Below are 15,529 nucleotides of genomic sequence, written 5' to 3' on the forward strand. Positions count from 1 at the left end.
GGTTAATGTGGGTCAGATCTGACGGCCGGGAATTAGAAAACCCGGCCGTGATCTGACCCACAAGACACCCAAGGGTTATCCCTGCAACGCTATCGGCTAGGGTGCTGAGTCGCCGTCTCTCTACGACCAACAACAACAATCCCTTTCTTAGTTTCTTTTCATTGTTTCTCTCTCCACCTCTGCGAACACGCCCCTCGCTCTCTCTCTCTCTCTCTCTCTCTCTCTCTCCTTCTTCTCTCTTTCCTGGCCTTTTTTCGTCTTTTTTCAGCTATTGTCGCTCCCTCTCCTAATCAGACGACCGATAATCCTCCACGTCCACGTCGTCTTCTTCATCCTTCCTTCTTCCCTGTTATATAACCGCTTCGTTCGCTTCTCCTTTCCCGTTTCTTCTGTTTCTAGGGTTTCTGGAAATGCGAGAAAAGAAGAGAGAAACCGCAGACTTCATGGTGCTCGCGCATTCTAATCAGTCAATTCTCGTCTTCCGATTGAGGATCTGAACTTCGCAGACATCGACGGAGAAACTGTTCGTTGGACGAATTAGGTATTGGTCGATCGATTTCACTTTGTTCCATTGTTTTTGAGTTTTATTTTTCTTATATGCGTACGTATTTTTTTCCTTTCTTGATCAGTCAAAAGGTAGTGTTTTGTACCGTATTTTTTTCTTTTTGAGTGCTTATTTTTTTTCCTTATTCGACTTATACATGGTTTGCCTTTCTGGGATTGGAATTGCTTCTCCTTTCTCTGCTTTGAGAGATTTGTATTGTTTCCATCTGTTGTTTGCCTTTTTTAGGGTATCATCGTTTTTTGTTCACATAGAAGTTGAGAATTTGCGGTTTGGTTCGAGAGAGAAGAACCGGGATTTTGTTGCATCCATTACACTCTCTTCCTGTAGCTTGATGGCAATTGTAAAGAATAACTTTAGGGTTTCGAAGTTAGATGGTGAGCTTTCTCCGGGGTGTAGAGACAGTCTGTCGACTGATGAGGATGAACTTCCAAGGCGAAGTACTGCCTCGGAATCTGATGATGACAATGACGAAGATGACGACGACGCTGACTCTGGAGCAGGTTCTGATGACTTTGATATGTCGGAATTGGGAGAAATTGGAGCCGAATTTTGTCAAGTTGGGAAACAGAACTGCTGTTTACCGTTTGAACTCTATGATCTTCCGGACCTGGGGGAAGTTCTGACATTGGATACTTGGAATAATTGCCTAACTGAAGAGGAACGTTTTAGCCTTGCGGAGTACCTACCAGACATGGACCAGGAGACTTTCATGCGTACCCTAAAAGAGCTCTTCTCTGGAAGAAATTTTCATTTTGGAAGCCCTGTTGCCAAACTCTTCAATCTGTTGAAGGGAGGACTATGCGAACCAAGAGTTGCCCTTTATCGGCAGGGTTTGAATTTATTCCAGAAGCGCCAACACTACCACCTTCTACGTAAATATCAGAATTCCATGGTCAGCAGTCTTATGCAGATAAAGGATGCTTGGGAGAACTGTGTGGGATACAGTATTGAAGAGAGGCTTCGTATTCTGAATATAATGAGAAGTCAGAGGAGTCTGATGTATGAGAAGATGGAAGACCTGGGGTTGGAGAGTGGCTTCTCAGAACAGGAGGAATCTGGTGAAGGCTTCTGGGGAAAAAGACCGAAAGACATTAAATTGGGGACAAAAGCAGGTCGTCATGCGGTGTATTCAGTGAGTCCAGTTCTGGATGTTTCTTCTCGAAGAAAGTCTACTGCTGCAGAACCAATGAAATATGGAAAGCAGAACCCAAAAGGGACATTGAAGTTTTCTGGATCAAAAGCCTCTTCTGCAAAAGAGTTCATGGGTCACTTTCCTTCTGCCCAGCATGGCTTGAAAATGAAGTCTAAATCATATCTTCCAACAGTAGCTCGTCCTTGGCAAGATCAGGTGGTAGGGTATGGGTATGGAGCTGCTCATCGATCAAGGGGTCAGGTAAGAGGTGTGGAAGAGTTGGATGAATCAGCATATGAGATGGATCTCCAGAGAGATCGACATGCTCCACGTGGGAGTGCAGTAGCCAAAGTTGGCTCATTCAAATCAGGGAAGAAATCTGAATTCCTCAGAGGCGAAGATGACTTTCCCATTGATGATTTTATGGGTTTGCCTTTGTCTGTAAAGAACGACTCTCCTTCTCATGGTAGGACCAGGTATGTCCATCGGAGGGCAGATATAGAATCTTTAACTGAAAAAATGAATAATGAACGGGCTTCCTATAATTATCATTCCTTGGTGGCTGGGAAAAAGGCCAAGTATCTGGGGAAGTTTCAGAAACCTGCGGTTGAAGATCAGATGAAAACTGTTAATGATAGAGCACAACATACGTTATTGAAGGGAAATCACATTGACTGGTCTTCTGGAAATGGGTCGTCACGACATAACAAAGCACAAGAAGAAGCCTTTTCTGTGGATCTTCCAGTGAATTTTGATGATTGGGGAGTTAGAAGCAAGAAATGGAAGCTGGGGAAGGAGTACCAAACTGGTAAGAACAGTTTGGGTTCTGATTTCAAAGTTAGATCTCATAGAGCTTTTCCAACAGAAATGGAAGATAAATTTGCTTATGGGAAAACAGTGCAAGAGAAAATCAAGTGGAAGTCTCCACAAAATGGAGGAGTAAAAAGGGAAGAGCTGAGAGGCATCAATATGTTTTCCCAGAGTGAGGAGACAGAGTCAGATTCATCAGAACAAGCCAATGAAGAAGATGATATTAATCTTTTGGGGAGTAAGCTTGACTACCCTGGCAATGTATTGGAAGGTCGTAGGTCTGCTTCTGTCAAATCTCTGGCAGATCCTAAAAAAGCCAACAAACTTGTGAGGAAGGATAAAAAGGAATATGCTCAGGGTCTTGATGCAATGACATATCCATCCAAGAAGGGTAGTGATCTTGGTGAACAGATGCATACAACAGAAATAGAGATGTACTTGTCCAAAGGAAAATATAAAGATCAAATACACGATCCAATGTACTTTGCTGCTGGAATCCTGGCCAGCAATTTCTCTACTTCAGCTAAATGGGTTGATGATGATAGGAAACAAACTCACAAGTTGGGAAAGAATGGTCATTTGCAGAGTGAACCTGGTGAAAGGTCACATCTACCATTGTCAAAGGCCTATCATGCAGAGAGGAAGCAGAAAGGAAAATATGATCATGACCATTTTGTGTCTCAGTCAAATTACATGCATGATTATATTAGTGGAGATGATGATGATGATGATTTACATGGATCACATAGGTTGGTGGATGATCATGAGCATACTACTAAATCGGGGAAGAAAGGGCAAAACACTGAAACTATTGTAAGCAATCATCATGAAAGGTCAGATATGTTGTTGCTAGGGTGCAGCTCAGTGACAAAGAAGCGGAAAGGGAAGGCAGATCTGACATACATGGATGAACCAGATGAATCTGGTTACATGAACTCCAGTCCTAAGCAGCAGATTGATGGCACAACACCCCTGAAGAAACGGGGTAAAAAGAAAGTGGAGGCTGAAACTGGTTCTTCAGCTATGATAACTTCTCAACCACTTGTTTCAGAAAGGGGAGCTACAGATGTAGAACCAGAAACAAAACCAGCAAAGAAGCCATTCACTTTGATAACGCCTACTGTTCATACTGGCTTCTCATTTTCCATTATACATCTTCTTTCAGCTGTTCGTGCAGCAATGATTACTCCATATGCAGAAGACACCTCAGAGTTTGGGCAGCACCTCGAGAAGAAAGATGGGAGACAAAATCTTTATAAAGAAGAGCAAGCTAGAAAACAAGAAGGGATCAATAGGGAACCTTCTTTTCCATCTCATGAGAGTTTGGATGTCAATGATTCAGAACTCCCAGGACAGAAGACTTTGCCTTCTCTCACTGTTCAAGAGATAGTCAACCGCGTTAGATCAAACCCTGGAGATCCTTGTATTCTCGAAACACAAGAGCCGCTCCAGGAGTTGGTCAGAGGAGTACTGAAACTATTTTCATCCAAAACAGCACCTTTAGGAGCAAAAGGTTGGAAATCAGTTGTATTTTATGAAAGATCCACAAAAAGCTGGTCTTGGATTGGACCAGTTTCTTCCAACTCTTCAGATCATGAGATTGTTGAAGAGGAAACATCTTCTGAGGCTTGGGGTCTTCCTCACAGGATGCTTGTGAAGCTGGTTGATGCATTTGCTAATTGGCTGAAAAGTGGTCAAGAGACCCTCCAGCAGTTAGGAAGCCTTCCTGCACCACCTGTGACACTGATGCAACCCATCCAGGATGCGAAGGAAAGGTTCAGGGACTTAAGAGCTCAGAAGAGTCTTACCACTATCAGCCCAAGCTCTGAAGAAGTAAGGGCCTATTTTCGTAAGGAGGAACAATTAAGATATTCTGTTCCGGACAGGGCTTTTTCTTACACCGCTGCTGATGGTAAAAAATCCATTGTTGCTCCTCTGAGAAGGTGTGGTGGCAAACCAACATCAAAAGCCAGAGACCATTTTATGCTTAAACCTGATAGGCCACCTCATGTTACAATTCTGTGTCTTGTGAGGGATGCAGCTGCTAGATTGCCTGGAAGTATGGGTACTAGAGCCGATGTTTGCACCTTGATAAGAGATTCACAGTATATTGTAGAAGATGTCTCTGATGCCCAAATTAACCAAGTAGTCAGTGGAGCGCTGGATCGTCTGCATTATGAGCGTGATCCTTGTGTGCAATTTGATGGAGATAGGAAAATATGGGTTTATTTACACAGGGAGAGAGAAGAAGAAGATTTTGAAGATGATGGCACCTCATCTACAAAAAAATGGAAAAGACAAAGGAAGGATGCTACGGAGCAGTCATACCCTGGAACAGTAAATGCAGCTTATAATGGGGCTGGAGATCAAATTGGAATTAGTACAGCTGGTGGACGTGATTTGATCTCTGATCTTAATGTTGAATCTTCATCTATGCATGAAAGAAAAAGAAAGGAGCTTGTTTATGATGATTCAAGGCCAAATTTGGAGGAGGATGTTGAGCCCTTCGATGGCTCAGCCCAAGATGATGCGCATGAAGCTCGTCCAATGGATTGGGAGGCTATCGATTTGAATCCCGTGCGGGATGACAAAATGCTGTGTCAAGAGAATTCCACAAATGAAGATTTTGATGATGAAGTGTTTAGCAGAGAAAGAGAAAGACCAGTTGGGATTTTAGCTGCAAGCTTACTGTGAAGAACAATAGATTTGTTGTCACACCAAGTTTTTCAGGAATGGTCCAGGTAGATATTTATAACCATACCTTCCAAGTTTTCTGAATACCATATTATTAATATTATTATTATTATTAAATATGCATATTTATGTGCCTATTCATGTTATCATGCTTGCATTTTGAATAAGTCTGGCTTATAGTAGAGATTATTGAAGTTTAAGTGGGCTTATTATCTTGTGGCTGTAGGTTGTTAATGTTGTAGATCAAGGATTTTGTGTATTGCACCTCTTATTAGCAATATAAGACTAACATTTAGTATGTCAATGAAACAAATCTCATCTCTGCACTATATCTTTTTATTAGATTCTTCTCCAGCAAAGGGCAATAACTTGTATTGCACTTGCTTCTTTCCCCGATAGTTTGCGTTTTCTTCTTTCTTAGGTTTCCTTTTTAGTTCATAGCCATGTGCTTCACCTTCTCTATTTTGATGCCTTCATGATATTGATAAAAAGGTTAAAGTTAGTTGCCTGCCAAATGGATACATGAAATACTAATATTGATGTTCTGTGACTTTGAATTGTTTCTTTGTCTGTGTCAGTTCTCACATGAAACATGCAGACTGTTAGAAGTTGGTTTTTTGGTAAAAGTGGAGAATTTGTAGTTCCTTATGCTTTAAACAATAAACAACACACATGTGGTATTGGTTTGGCTATATTTTCTTTCCATTCCTAATTGTCAGGGTCCATTGATTTATCATTGTGGCATTTCTTTTTCTTGCTTTCTTGGTGGTCTGCATCAGAGGGTACATTGTATCATGTGATTCATTTATTGGTCTAAGCAATCTATAATTATATATTGCCTTGAAATTAGTTGATTTTGAAAGATATTTTCCATAGATTGGTACTCGGGGACTCATCAAAAGAAACAGATTGAAATTTTATTAGTCATCATTATTTTGTTTTATTTTATTTTATCAGTAATCATGTCCCTTGGCTTATATAACATTAAAAAAGTGTCACAGCCACTCATTATTAGGCATCTGTTTTAACACCTTATGATTTGTGTTCCTTAATTGGCTAATGGAAATGCAAATATAAAGTTAATTAGGTCTTCAACCTGGAATCCCATCCAAAAAAAATAAAATAAAATATTGAAGTTAATGAGACCCATATTCAGTTGGGGCATATGTGAGGTTAGATATGATGACTAAAAAGTAGCTAAGTTGGTACTCATTAACCATCCACTTTGTTGAGTTGAGTTTTTCATTTCTTTATGTTACAGTTCATTCTATTTCTTTTTTATTTTTGTGATTACTGCATGCATCTCAAACATGAATAATTATATGTCATGTATTTGATCTACTTGTCATCATTTCCATGGACAAATGATGAAGAATGCTGGAATGTTTTGCAGGTGTAGAAGACCACCAAGTATGCATGATGTGATTGTCCTTTAGGTGCTGTCTATACATTGAAGGTGTGGCATTTTATGTGTATATTCTTTTTTACTGCGAAATTGTAAAATAGAAAGAGCAGCTTGTTGAGGCTTAAAATGTTTAATGTTTTCTCCACAGGCAGGGTATAACCATCCTTTGCACCCCGTAAATAATATTTGTCTTCCAAGCCAACATTTAAATCATTTGCAAATTTAGTGAATTATCCTTAAATTGGGCGAGGTTGGCATTATTCTGCCTGGATTGGAAGATTTGGTTTCAAACTACTTTAGTTTTTATGGCAGCACACTATGCAAGTCATGGAATCAAGTAGGTCTGTGCTGATAGTTTTGTTCGTACCAATGAGTGAATGCACCACTCTTGGGACATAAGCCCTTATGCCATTATCAGTTAATGCTCCTAATTTCTTGAATGTGTTACAGTCTTTTACAATGTTAAGCTTGTGAAGTGTACCAAGGCTTCTAGGGTTTTTTGATCAGTAACAAGAAATAACTTCATTTGAGCTTTCAGGATAGAGCCCTACTCTCCAGATGTCTAGAGAAGTAAAGAAATGACATCAGAATCAGATACAGCCATTGGCTGACATATTGAGCACATGAATTAAAACAAAAGTGTAAGCTTTTGTCCCCAAGTGTGGCATACTCCATTCTAAGGTACTTTTGTTAACAACCATCCTTTCTAAACCTATCAGCTAATCCTTTTTTTTTTTTGATAAATATCAGCTAATCCATTTTTTTAACCTTTGAACTGACCTGAATGAACTTCAGATTGGATGCCAAAGCTTTAACTTCCTTTTGAGTATCCAAGGCCATTATGCACTTGAAAGGAACCAGTTAACTGCCATTAATAGCAGTAGTATTAGTGGTGGTGGTAGTAAGGCGCATATGTTGCCTTTGACTTTTTACACCGTGAAATATAAACTGTCCAGAAAAATTAAAAGTCACAGCTAAGGAATTTTGTTTTGATAAACAGCTCAAAGATTTGACCAGATGACTAAGTTTTGCCTTTCTGGAGCAGTGGCTCCATAGGCATACTTTTAACAGGAAAAGTATTTATGGAAGTTGTGATGCAGGGATAGAAGCAAGGGAATCAGTTTTCTCTCAATTCTTCATCCCAATGGCAATTTAGTAATATTTTTATTCAAAATTTGGTATTTTATGTTGATGTTTTAGGAATTGGGATACATGTCAATTTTCTAGAAACCATAGTTAAGGTATCTAGGTGACAAAAATGACAAAACAGGCACCTTGCTATAATATTATTCATATTGTCACATTTTACTAATATGTGTGTCAATACATTCTATTATATTCTATATAAATTTTTTATACTTGGATTTAAAGTTTTACCATTGAAACTTAAAAGATCACAGGGTTTTGAGAAAAATAGAAAGAATAGAAGTAATTTCTATATTGAGTTTCTGATACATCTGAGCTGTATAGATTTTCTACAGTTGGGGGGGGCTTCATATCCATATTAACACAACACTCTCTCACCGCTTATCAAAAAAGCAGAGGTTTCTTTTTTTGTTCTCTCTCCCTCTTGCAATTAAATAAAACAATAGCTCCACCTTTGTTCTTTTTCTCTTTTACTTTCTATCCTCAATTCTTATAATGTAAAGTTATAGTGTTCTTTAGTTGCTAATTGATATGAAATGGCTAACAAGAAATATTACAGTTACAGTCCAGTGGGTAGGCAGATCAGCAAACTCGATGGCTGACTCACTGGACAGGGGTTTCTTGGGACTCTTTATTTTGGGCTACCTTGTAATCATGTTCATCTGATTTTGTAATGCTGTAATTAATCTTAAAGGAAAGGTCTCATCTCGTGCCTTTCCTTGGGTCGCCTGTAACTCTTATTTTCTGGATTAATAAAATATTTATTCATTGATAAAAAATTGATATGAAATTGCTCTATTAAATTATTAAATACTTATCATGTTAGTATTGTTTTCTGAAAATATTGAATTGATACATTTTATGATTTTCCATGTTTTCAGGAAATTTAATGTTCTTAATAAAAAGAATTGCTCTTATTTCAATTAACATGCTGAACAGTACTAGCCAAAATTTAGTTCTTTATTTTATAAAATTTGTATCACCTAAGCGCCCCTCTATTTTTTTTTATCAATAACACTTTCATTAAATTATCAATAGAAGATTTACAAGAGGAAGACAAACACACTTATCTTCCAAGAGCAACAAAGAACCTCAAGAAAAGATAAAAAAAAGAAAAAAACACTAAAGTTACAGCTTAGCCCAAAACAGTGAATCCCTTTCTGCCCCTTGTTTAGCTAAACCGTCAGCTAGGGAATTAGCCGATCTTTTAACCCAACATGTCTTAACTTCCATCTCCCGCACTAGCCACTTGAATTTCCTCCTCTCATTGTTGTACTTCCATAAGCCATTGTGATCTTTAATCAGCCACCCTATCACCACCTCTGAATCCCCTTCAGTTATGATTCTCCTGATGTTCAACTCCTTAGCTTTCCGGACTCCTTCCATAACTGCAAAGATCTCAGCTCTAAGGGAGTCACCCACTCCAATTGGGCCTGAGAAAATGGCAGAAATGACCCCATTTTCATCCCTAAAAACACCCCCAATCCCCGATTGTCCCGGATTTCCCCTACTATGCCCATCAAAGTTTAATTTCAAGAATCCACCAGGTGGAGGGGTCCAAGCCACACTCATTACTGACTTGGTCTATGTGTGCAATTTGCAATTTCACCCCACTTCTTCAACATGTCATCCATAGTGTAATCTGTGAATAGCTCCAAAGATTTCAGCTACTGTACCGCCCTAATATGTATGATAGCCCTCAGATCTGCTGCTCCTCTCTCAGCTTCTAAGAATATCCTGGAGTTTCTTTCTTCCCAAAGTGTCCAACATACTGCAGCCTTTAGTCCTCTCCACATAGTCCTTCCCCTTTTTATCCGCCACCTGAAAAAAGAAGGGGAAAAAAGGCCCTGCAAGTTTGATGGAGGATTCCAGTTACATCCAAATAGGGAGAAAGCCCATTCCCAAATTGACCTCGCAAAATTGCCTAGAAAACTTGTCATCTACGTCTTACTGTTCATGGTAAAATTGTGATTGCTACTTTTTATATGGGTTATCAAGTTATTTTAAGAATAAGTTCTTGTTTGAGTGCCCTGATGCCCAATGGGTTACCTATTTAGTTAGATTTTTTAAAAGTTTTTTTAAATCAACTTCCTAGTTGAAATTGGAGTCTGTAAAGGGAGATCCAAGCTTTCATGTTTAGACCGGTCTTGCATGGACTCTACTAAGTGGATTCTTGATTGGCACTTTAACATAATGTTTTCCTTTATCTACTTGTTTATTTGGAATAAATGAATAGCTAATATCTACAATGAATGCCATTTTTTTTTCTAGAAACCATTATTAAGTAACAAAGATAAAGGCCTAAACCTTTCTTATAGGTAATTAAGTATATAATGTTAGAACCTGAAAAAACAGACGTGTCTGTGAATTTTTGTTTCTTCAGCTTTCTGAGTTAAGGCTCCTGGACACATGTTTGTTTCCGATTCCTGTGTCTGTGTCAATGTGAAACTAGTTTAGTCTATAAATGTAATTATTGTAATTGGAATTTTGGAGTTACTTGTGGGCAATAGTTTGTTGCTCATTTTCTTTTGTCTCCTTTCTTCCAAATATTCAGTATTTTGTCATATCTAAATGTCTTTCTCTTGTAACTCAAATCCTTAATTCTCCCTCTTCTTCCCACCATGCTAACCCACGTAGAATTTTCTCCCTTTTTCCCTACATCAATTAGTTTATATCCAGCTTAAATAAATTGAAAAGCTAAAACAGAATATCTTTACCGTATAATGCCAATACTAGCCTTATCAAGAAAATGTCGATAGTAGCCTTGCCTTCATGTCCTGGCCATAAAAGTTGGAATATTTTGATATATCATATGATGCCAATGCCTTTAAATAGTAGTTATCCAAATATTTTAATCTCTAAATCCAATAAATGAGTTAGGCATTTAAAGAAGTACAGTAAAAAAAGCTTTCAAAAAATTTTCATATTTTTACCCTTTTATTTCTATTTGAAAATGTGAATAACATGTGCCCTTCCACTAATATTATCATAACATGAGTTCCATTTAAAGTCTCAGTTATGTGATTAGAACTCTTTTTTATTTTGTTGGTTTTTAATGACCATGTCTTTAACAGCAGAGGCTCAAGACATATGAGGCATGTGCTTCATATTCACCTCGCAGTTTTAAGGTGTGAACCCCTTTGGTTGCTCCAGCCTCATTTCTTAAACTTGCCATGATAAAAAACAAAAGACTTTTCCTCTAGTAGATTGTTGGAAATAGTAAATTTATCAAATACAAAGGAAGAAAAACACAAATGAGTTTTCAAAGGGGAAACAACAATTTAATTGAAAAACTAAGAAACCCAAGCACCTAAACCTAAAATAGGTAAAACTTAAACTCTGCTTTATATCCATCTCAGAAACAAATCCTTCTCAAGAATGCTTGTGAACCTATCTGTTGGTTCAAGAGCAATGCTGATGAGATGTTCATGTGGGGGTCTCATCTCAGATAGGATGGCTGAGTTGAGAAAAGATGACAAGGGAGTTTACCCCATTAGAATCCTGCCCATGTTGCCTGGCCTTTTAGGATAAGTGCTTGGAAGTGGGGCATAATTAAGTGTTGAGAGTTTCAAGAAATCAAGAACTTTCAAATGATGAGAATTACTTCCAAGCACTTATCCCAATAGAGGCTTGAGAGTTTCAAGAAAATCAAGACAAGGGAGTGTTAAGTCTTTTTACATTGTATTCAAGAAACTCCCTTGTCTTGAGAGTTTCAAGAAAATCAAGAACTTACAAATGATGAGAATTACTTCAAAAAAAGAGACCCAACTCTTGTTTACTTCCTAATAGATATACTCTTTGTAAAGCTGATGGGGAAACTGGTTACCACCTTATGGTAACTTGTTCGGTTGCTAAATCTGTTTGGGAGTGGGCTTTTTCCCTTTTTGGGTGTGTTTGGATACCCCTTGGGAGTGTCCAAAGCTTGTTCTCTCATTCTTTTTTTTAAATGGACGAAGAAAAGAGGGAAGACTATGTGGAGAAGCATTATGGCTGTAGTGTATTGGTCTCTATGGAGAGAGAAACTCACAAATATTTTCAGATATGGAAAGAACCATTGAAAACTTATTAGATCTAATTTTGTTAAGGGTGGCACATTTTTGAAAACTATGGAACTGTTCTCAGATTATTTTGTGGCTGATTTGGTAAGAAATTGGAAGGAGATAGCTTCCTCTGCCCTCTGTAAGAGGACCTGTAGTCATTTGTGGTCCCCTCCTCCCTCTTGGTTCACAAAACTGAATTTTGATGGTAGCTATTGAAGGAACCCAGGACCTTCTGGGATTGGGAGAGTGTTCAGGAATGAGGATGGGGAAGGAGGCTCTCTTAGGGTTGAGATTCTTTCATTGCTATGTTCTCAGGCCCAATTGGGGAAGGAGGCTCTCTTAGGGTTGAGATTCTTGCAGCCCTGGAAGGTATCCAAAGAGCAAGGGAGTTGAACATCAGATGTTTGGTCCTTGAAGGTGGCTCGAAGGTGGTGATTAGGTGGCTAAAGGAGGGAGATAGCGGTTTGTGGAGTTATAACAATGAGAAGAATAAATTCAAATGGCACCTTTTATTGGCCTACAAAAATAGGGAGAATTATGTGGAGATGTGTTCGTGTTGCCTTAGCAAATGGAAGGAAGAGGAAGAATTTTGTGGAGAGGCTAGAATGGAATGGGGAAGTGATTACAAGTGAGGAGGAGATATCAAGAGCCTTTGTGGAGCCATTTCAAATCCATTTATGACAGTCCAAGAAGAGAGAGAGAAGAAATCCCTGACCTTGATTGGCTACTTGGGAATATTTTGATGGATCAACTAGAAAAGAATTTTGAAGTCCAAGAAGTAAGAGATGCTATTTTTTCAATAGAAAGATCTAAAGCCCTAGGCCTAGATGGTTTCATGATGGCCTTTTACCAAGATTGTTGGGATTATTATAGGTGGTGATTTAATGGAGGTCTTCTTGGAATTCTTTGAGAGGTAAGATAAATTCGGGTGCCAATTTTACTTTCATAGAATTGATTCCTAAAAAGATAAATGTAAACCACCCAAAGGATTTTAGGCCCATAAGCCTAATTGGGAGTATGTATAAGGTAATATCAAAGGTCTTGGCAGAAAGAATAAAAAAGGTACTACCTTCTTTGATTTCTTCAAACCAAGGGGCATTTGTGTTAGGAAGACAAATTATTGATCAGATCCTTATTGCCAATGAATGTGTGGATTACAGAAAAAGGCAAGGAGAAAATGGTCTAATTTGCAAACTGGATTTGGAGAAGGCCTATGATTTGGTGGACTGGGACTTTTTACTGGAAGTATTGAGCATTAGAGGATTTGGAGAAAGGTGGTGCATGTGGGTTAAGGGTTGTATCTCTTCATGTCACTACTCCATTCTAGTAAATGGGGCAGCCAAGGATTTCTTCCCGGCAAAGAGTGGATTAAGACAAGGGGACCCTCTTTCTCCTTTCCTTTTCACCCTGATAGTTGATGTGTTGAGTGTCCAGATTACTAGAGCCGATGCTAGAAATTTGATTAAAGGGTGGAGAGTAGGGAGGGAGGAAATAGTTGTAACCCACCTTCAATTTGTTGATGACTTGATCCTCTTTTGTGAAGGAGATCCAGAGGAGTTGGAAAATTTAAAGGTCTTGGTAGAGAATTTTGAAAAGGTCTTCAACTTGAGAGTGATTTGGAATAAAAGCTATGTAGTTGGAATTAATAGGCAAGAAGGTCAGGTGGCACCGTTGGCTAGATCTCTAGGTTGTGAGGTAAGTGAATGGCCCCTTGAGTATTTAGGCTTACCTTTGGGAGGAAATCCGAGGTCTGTTAGCTTTTGGTACCCAGTCTTGGAAAGATTCTCAAAAAGACTAGTAGGTTGGAAAAGGAACTACATTTCTTTGGGGGGTAGGATCACTCTAATTAAGTCAACACTAGAAAATTTGCCAGTGTACTTTTTGTCTACCTTCAAATTGCTGTTAATATTGCAAACCAAATTGAAAAAATAATGAGAGATTTTCTGTGGGAGCCTGGAGATACCAAAAAGGATCATCATAGGGTAAAATGGGAAGTGGTGTCTAGAAAGAAAGACAAAGGGGGTTTAGGGATTGGAAATATTAGAATAATAAATGCAGCTTTGTTAGGCAAATGGTTATGGAGGTTTCCTAAGGAACAAGAGAGTCTATGGCATAAGGTGATAAGAAGTATTCATGGAATGGCAACAAATGGATGGGACGCTGGATTTGACCCAAGGGCTTTGCGTTTTTCCCCGTGGAAAGATATTGTTGGTATCTTGCCTTTCTTCAATCCTTTCATCAAGTATGATGCTTGTGTGGGTAATAAAATTCTTTTTTGGGAGGACTTGTGGATTGGGGAATCTCCTCTTAAGGATAGATTCCCGAACCTTTATTCCCTTTCTTTGAAAAAATCTCAATTTATCTCTTCTTTTCGTACTTATGGGGATTCTTGGGATTTGGGACTAAGGAGAGGTTTGAGGGACTCAGAAGTGGAGTCAGCAATTGATATTTTTTCTCTTCTAAGTTCAGTTTTTCTAGACCACACCTCTCCGGACAGTAGAGTTTGGGCAAAAACTTCTACAGGTAGTTTTTCTTGTTCATTTTTTAATGCTTTGGTCCTTCCTTCTAACTCGATTTCCTCTTTTTCTGTTAAAGAAGTTTGGAGCGCTCCTGTCCCCCCAAAAGTAAGGGCTGTTTGTTGGGAAGTGTTTCTCCAAAAAATCAATACCTTGGAGGTGCTTCAAAGAAAGAGACCAAATTGGTGCTTGTCACCTCATGTCTGTAGCCTTTGTTTGAGGAATGGTGAGGTGGTGAATCACCTATTAATTTATTGTCCTTTTAGTGCTCTAATTTGGGATTGGTTCTCTCTCTTTGATTATAGGTGGAATCCTCACACGTGTATCAGATTTATTTAACCCTAGCTTTTTCCAACAACCAAAGAAGAAAGGAAGGGTGATGTGAAGAACAATGAGGGCAGCTATCTTGTGGGCAGTATGGGAAGAGAGAAACAATAGGATTTTCCAAGGGAAAGAAAAATCAGCTCCTGAAGTTATGGATTACCATCCAGGCAGTACATTGGCTGAAAACTCTTGAATTGTTCAAGGATGTCTCTACAGATGATTTGATTAGAGGCTGGAATATTTTAGCAAGATCTTCTACTTCATCACCTACCATACAAGAAGTTTGGTCCCCTCCTTTGTAGTGTCATGTCAAACTGAACTTTGACGGCAGCTCTATTGGGAACCCCGGACCTTCTGGAATAGGGGGTGTGTTTAGAGATGCGGAAGGAAAAATCCTAGCTCTGTATTCTGGCCCAATAGGTGTGGGGGATTTGCTTAGAGCTGAAGTTTTGGCACTCCTCCAGGGGCTCAGATGGGCCAAGCAATTGGGTTTCCAACAATTGGAAGTGGAGGGGGATTCAAAATTAGTAGTAGGATGGCTGCAATCAAACAGTTTGGGAACGTGGTCCCTTGGACAATAGGTAAGGGAATTATTGAGCCTCACAAGGGAGTTGGATGCAAAAGTGTATTGGTCTAGGAGGTCAGCAAATGCTTTAGCTGACTACCTAGCAAAACAGGGGGTGAATCGGGAGTTTTTGTTTTGTGTAGTGTTGTAAGATTTTTGTTATTCAGGGGCCACATTTTACTTTGGAAGGTGACAGTTGTTTCTTATGGGTTTATCTAATGAAAGTTACCGTTTCCTATAAAAAAATGTTCTCGTGTTGCCTTGATTTGGACTCTTTGGGAAGAAAGGAATGCTAGAATTTTTCAAGAAAAGGAAAGGAGCAGTCAGGAATT

General features: G+C 38.9%; 1 protein-coding gene across 5 annotated transcripts in view; it reads left to right on the forward strand.

Moving 5' to 3' along the window:
* The window catches only part of LOC148870087 (uncharacterized), a 25,276-nt gene continuing 9,747 nt past the window's right edge, over positions 1-15,529 (forward strand). For 3 of the 5 annotated variants that reach the window (XR_016107654.1, XR_016107655.1, XR_016107653.1), the window contains exons 1-3: positions 1-541; positions 791-5,248; positions 6,595-6,657. Coding sequence is in view for 1 of the 5 variants with exons in the window: in XM_088971923.1 (XP_088828049.1) it covers positions 897-5,201 (4,305 nt within the window). In the remaining 4 variants the exon portion in view is untranslated. Of the gene's footprint in view, positions 542-790; positions 5,249-6,594; positions 6,918-7,144; positions 7,304-15,529 lie in introns of those variants that run through there. The other 2 variants (XR_016107652.1, XM_088971923.1) reach the window with 2 other exon arrangements.

This window comes from Nelumbo lutea, chromosome 2, assembly GCF_056320005.1.
Source record: "Nelumbo lutea isolate HS-2025 chromosome 2, American lotus-T2T, whole genome shotgun sequence".
NCBI lineage: Eukaryota > Viridiplantae > Streptophyta > Magnoliopsida > Proteales > Nelumbonaceae > Nelumbo > Nelumbo lutea.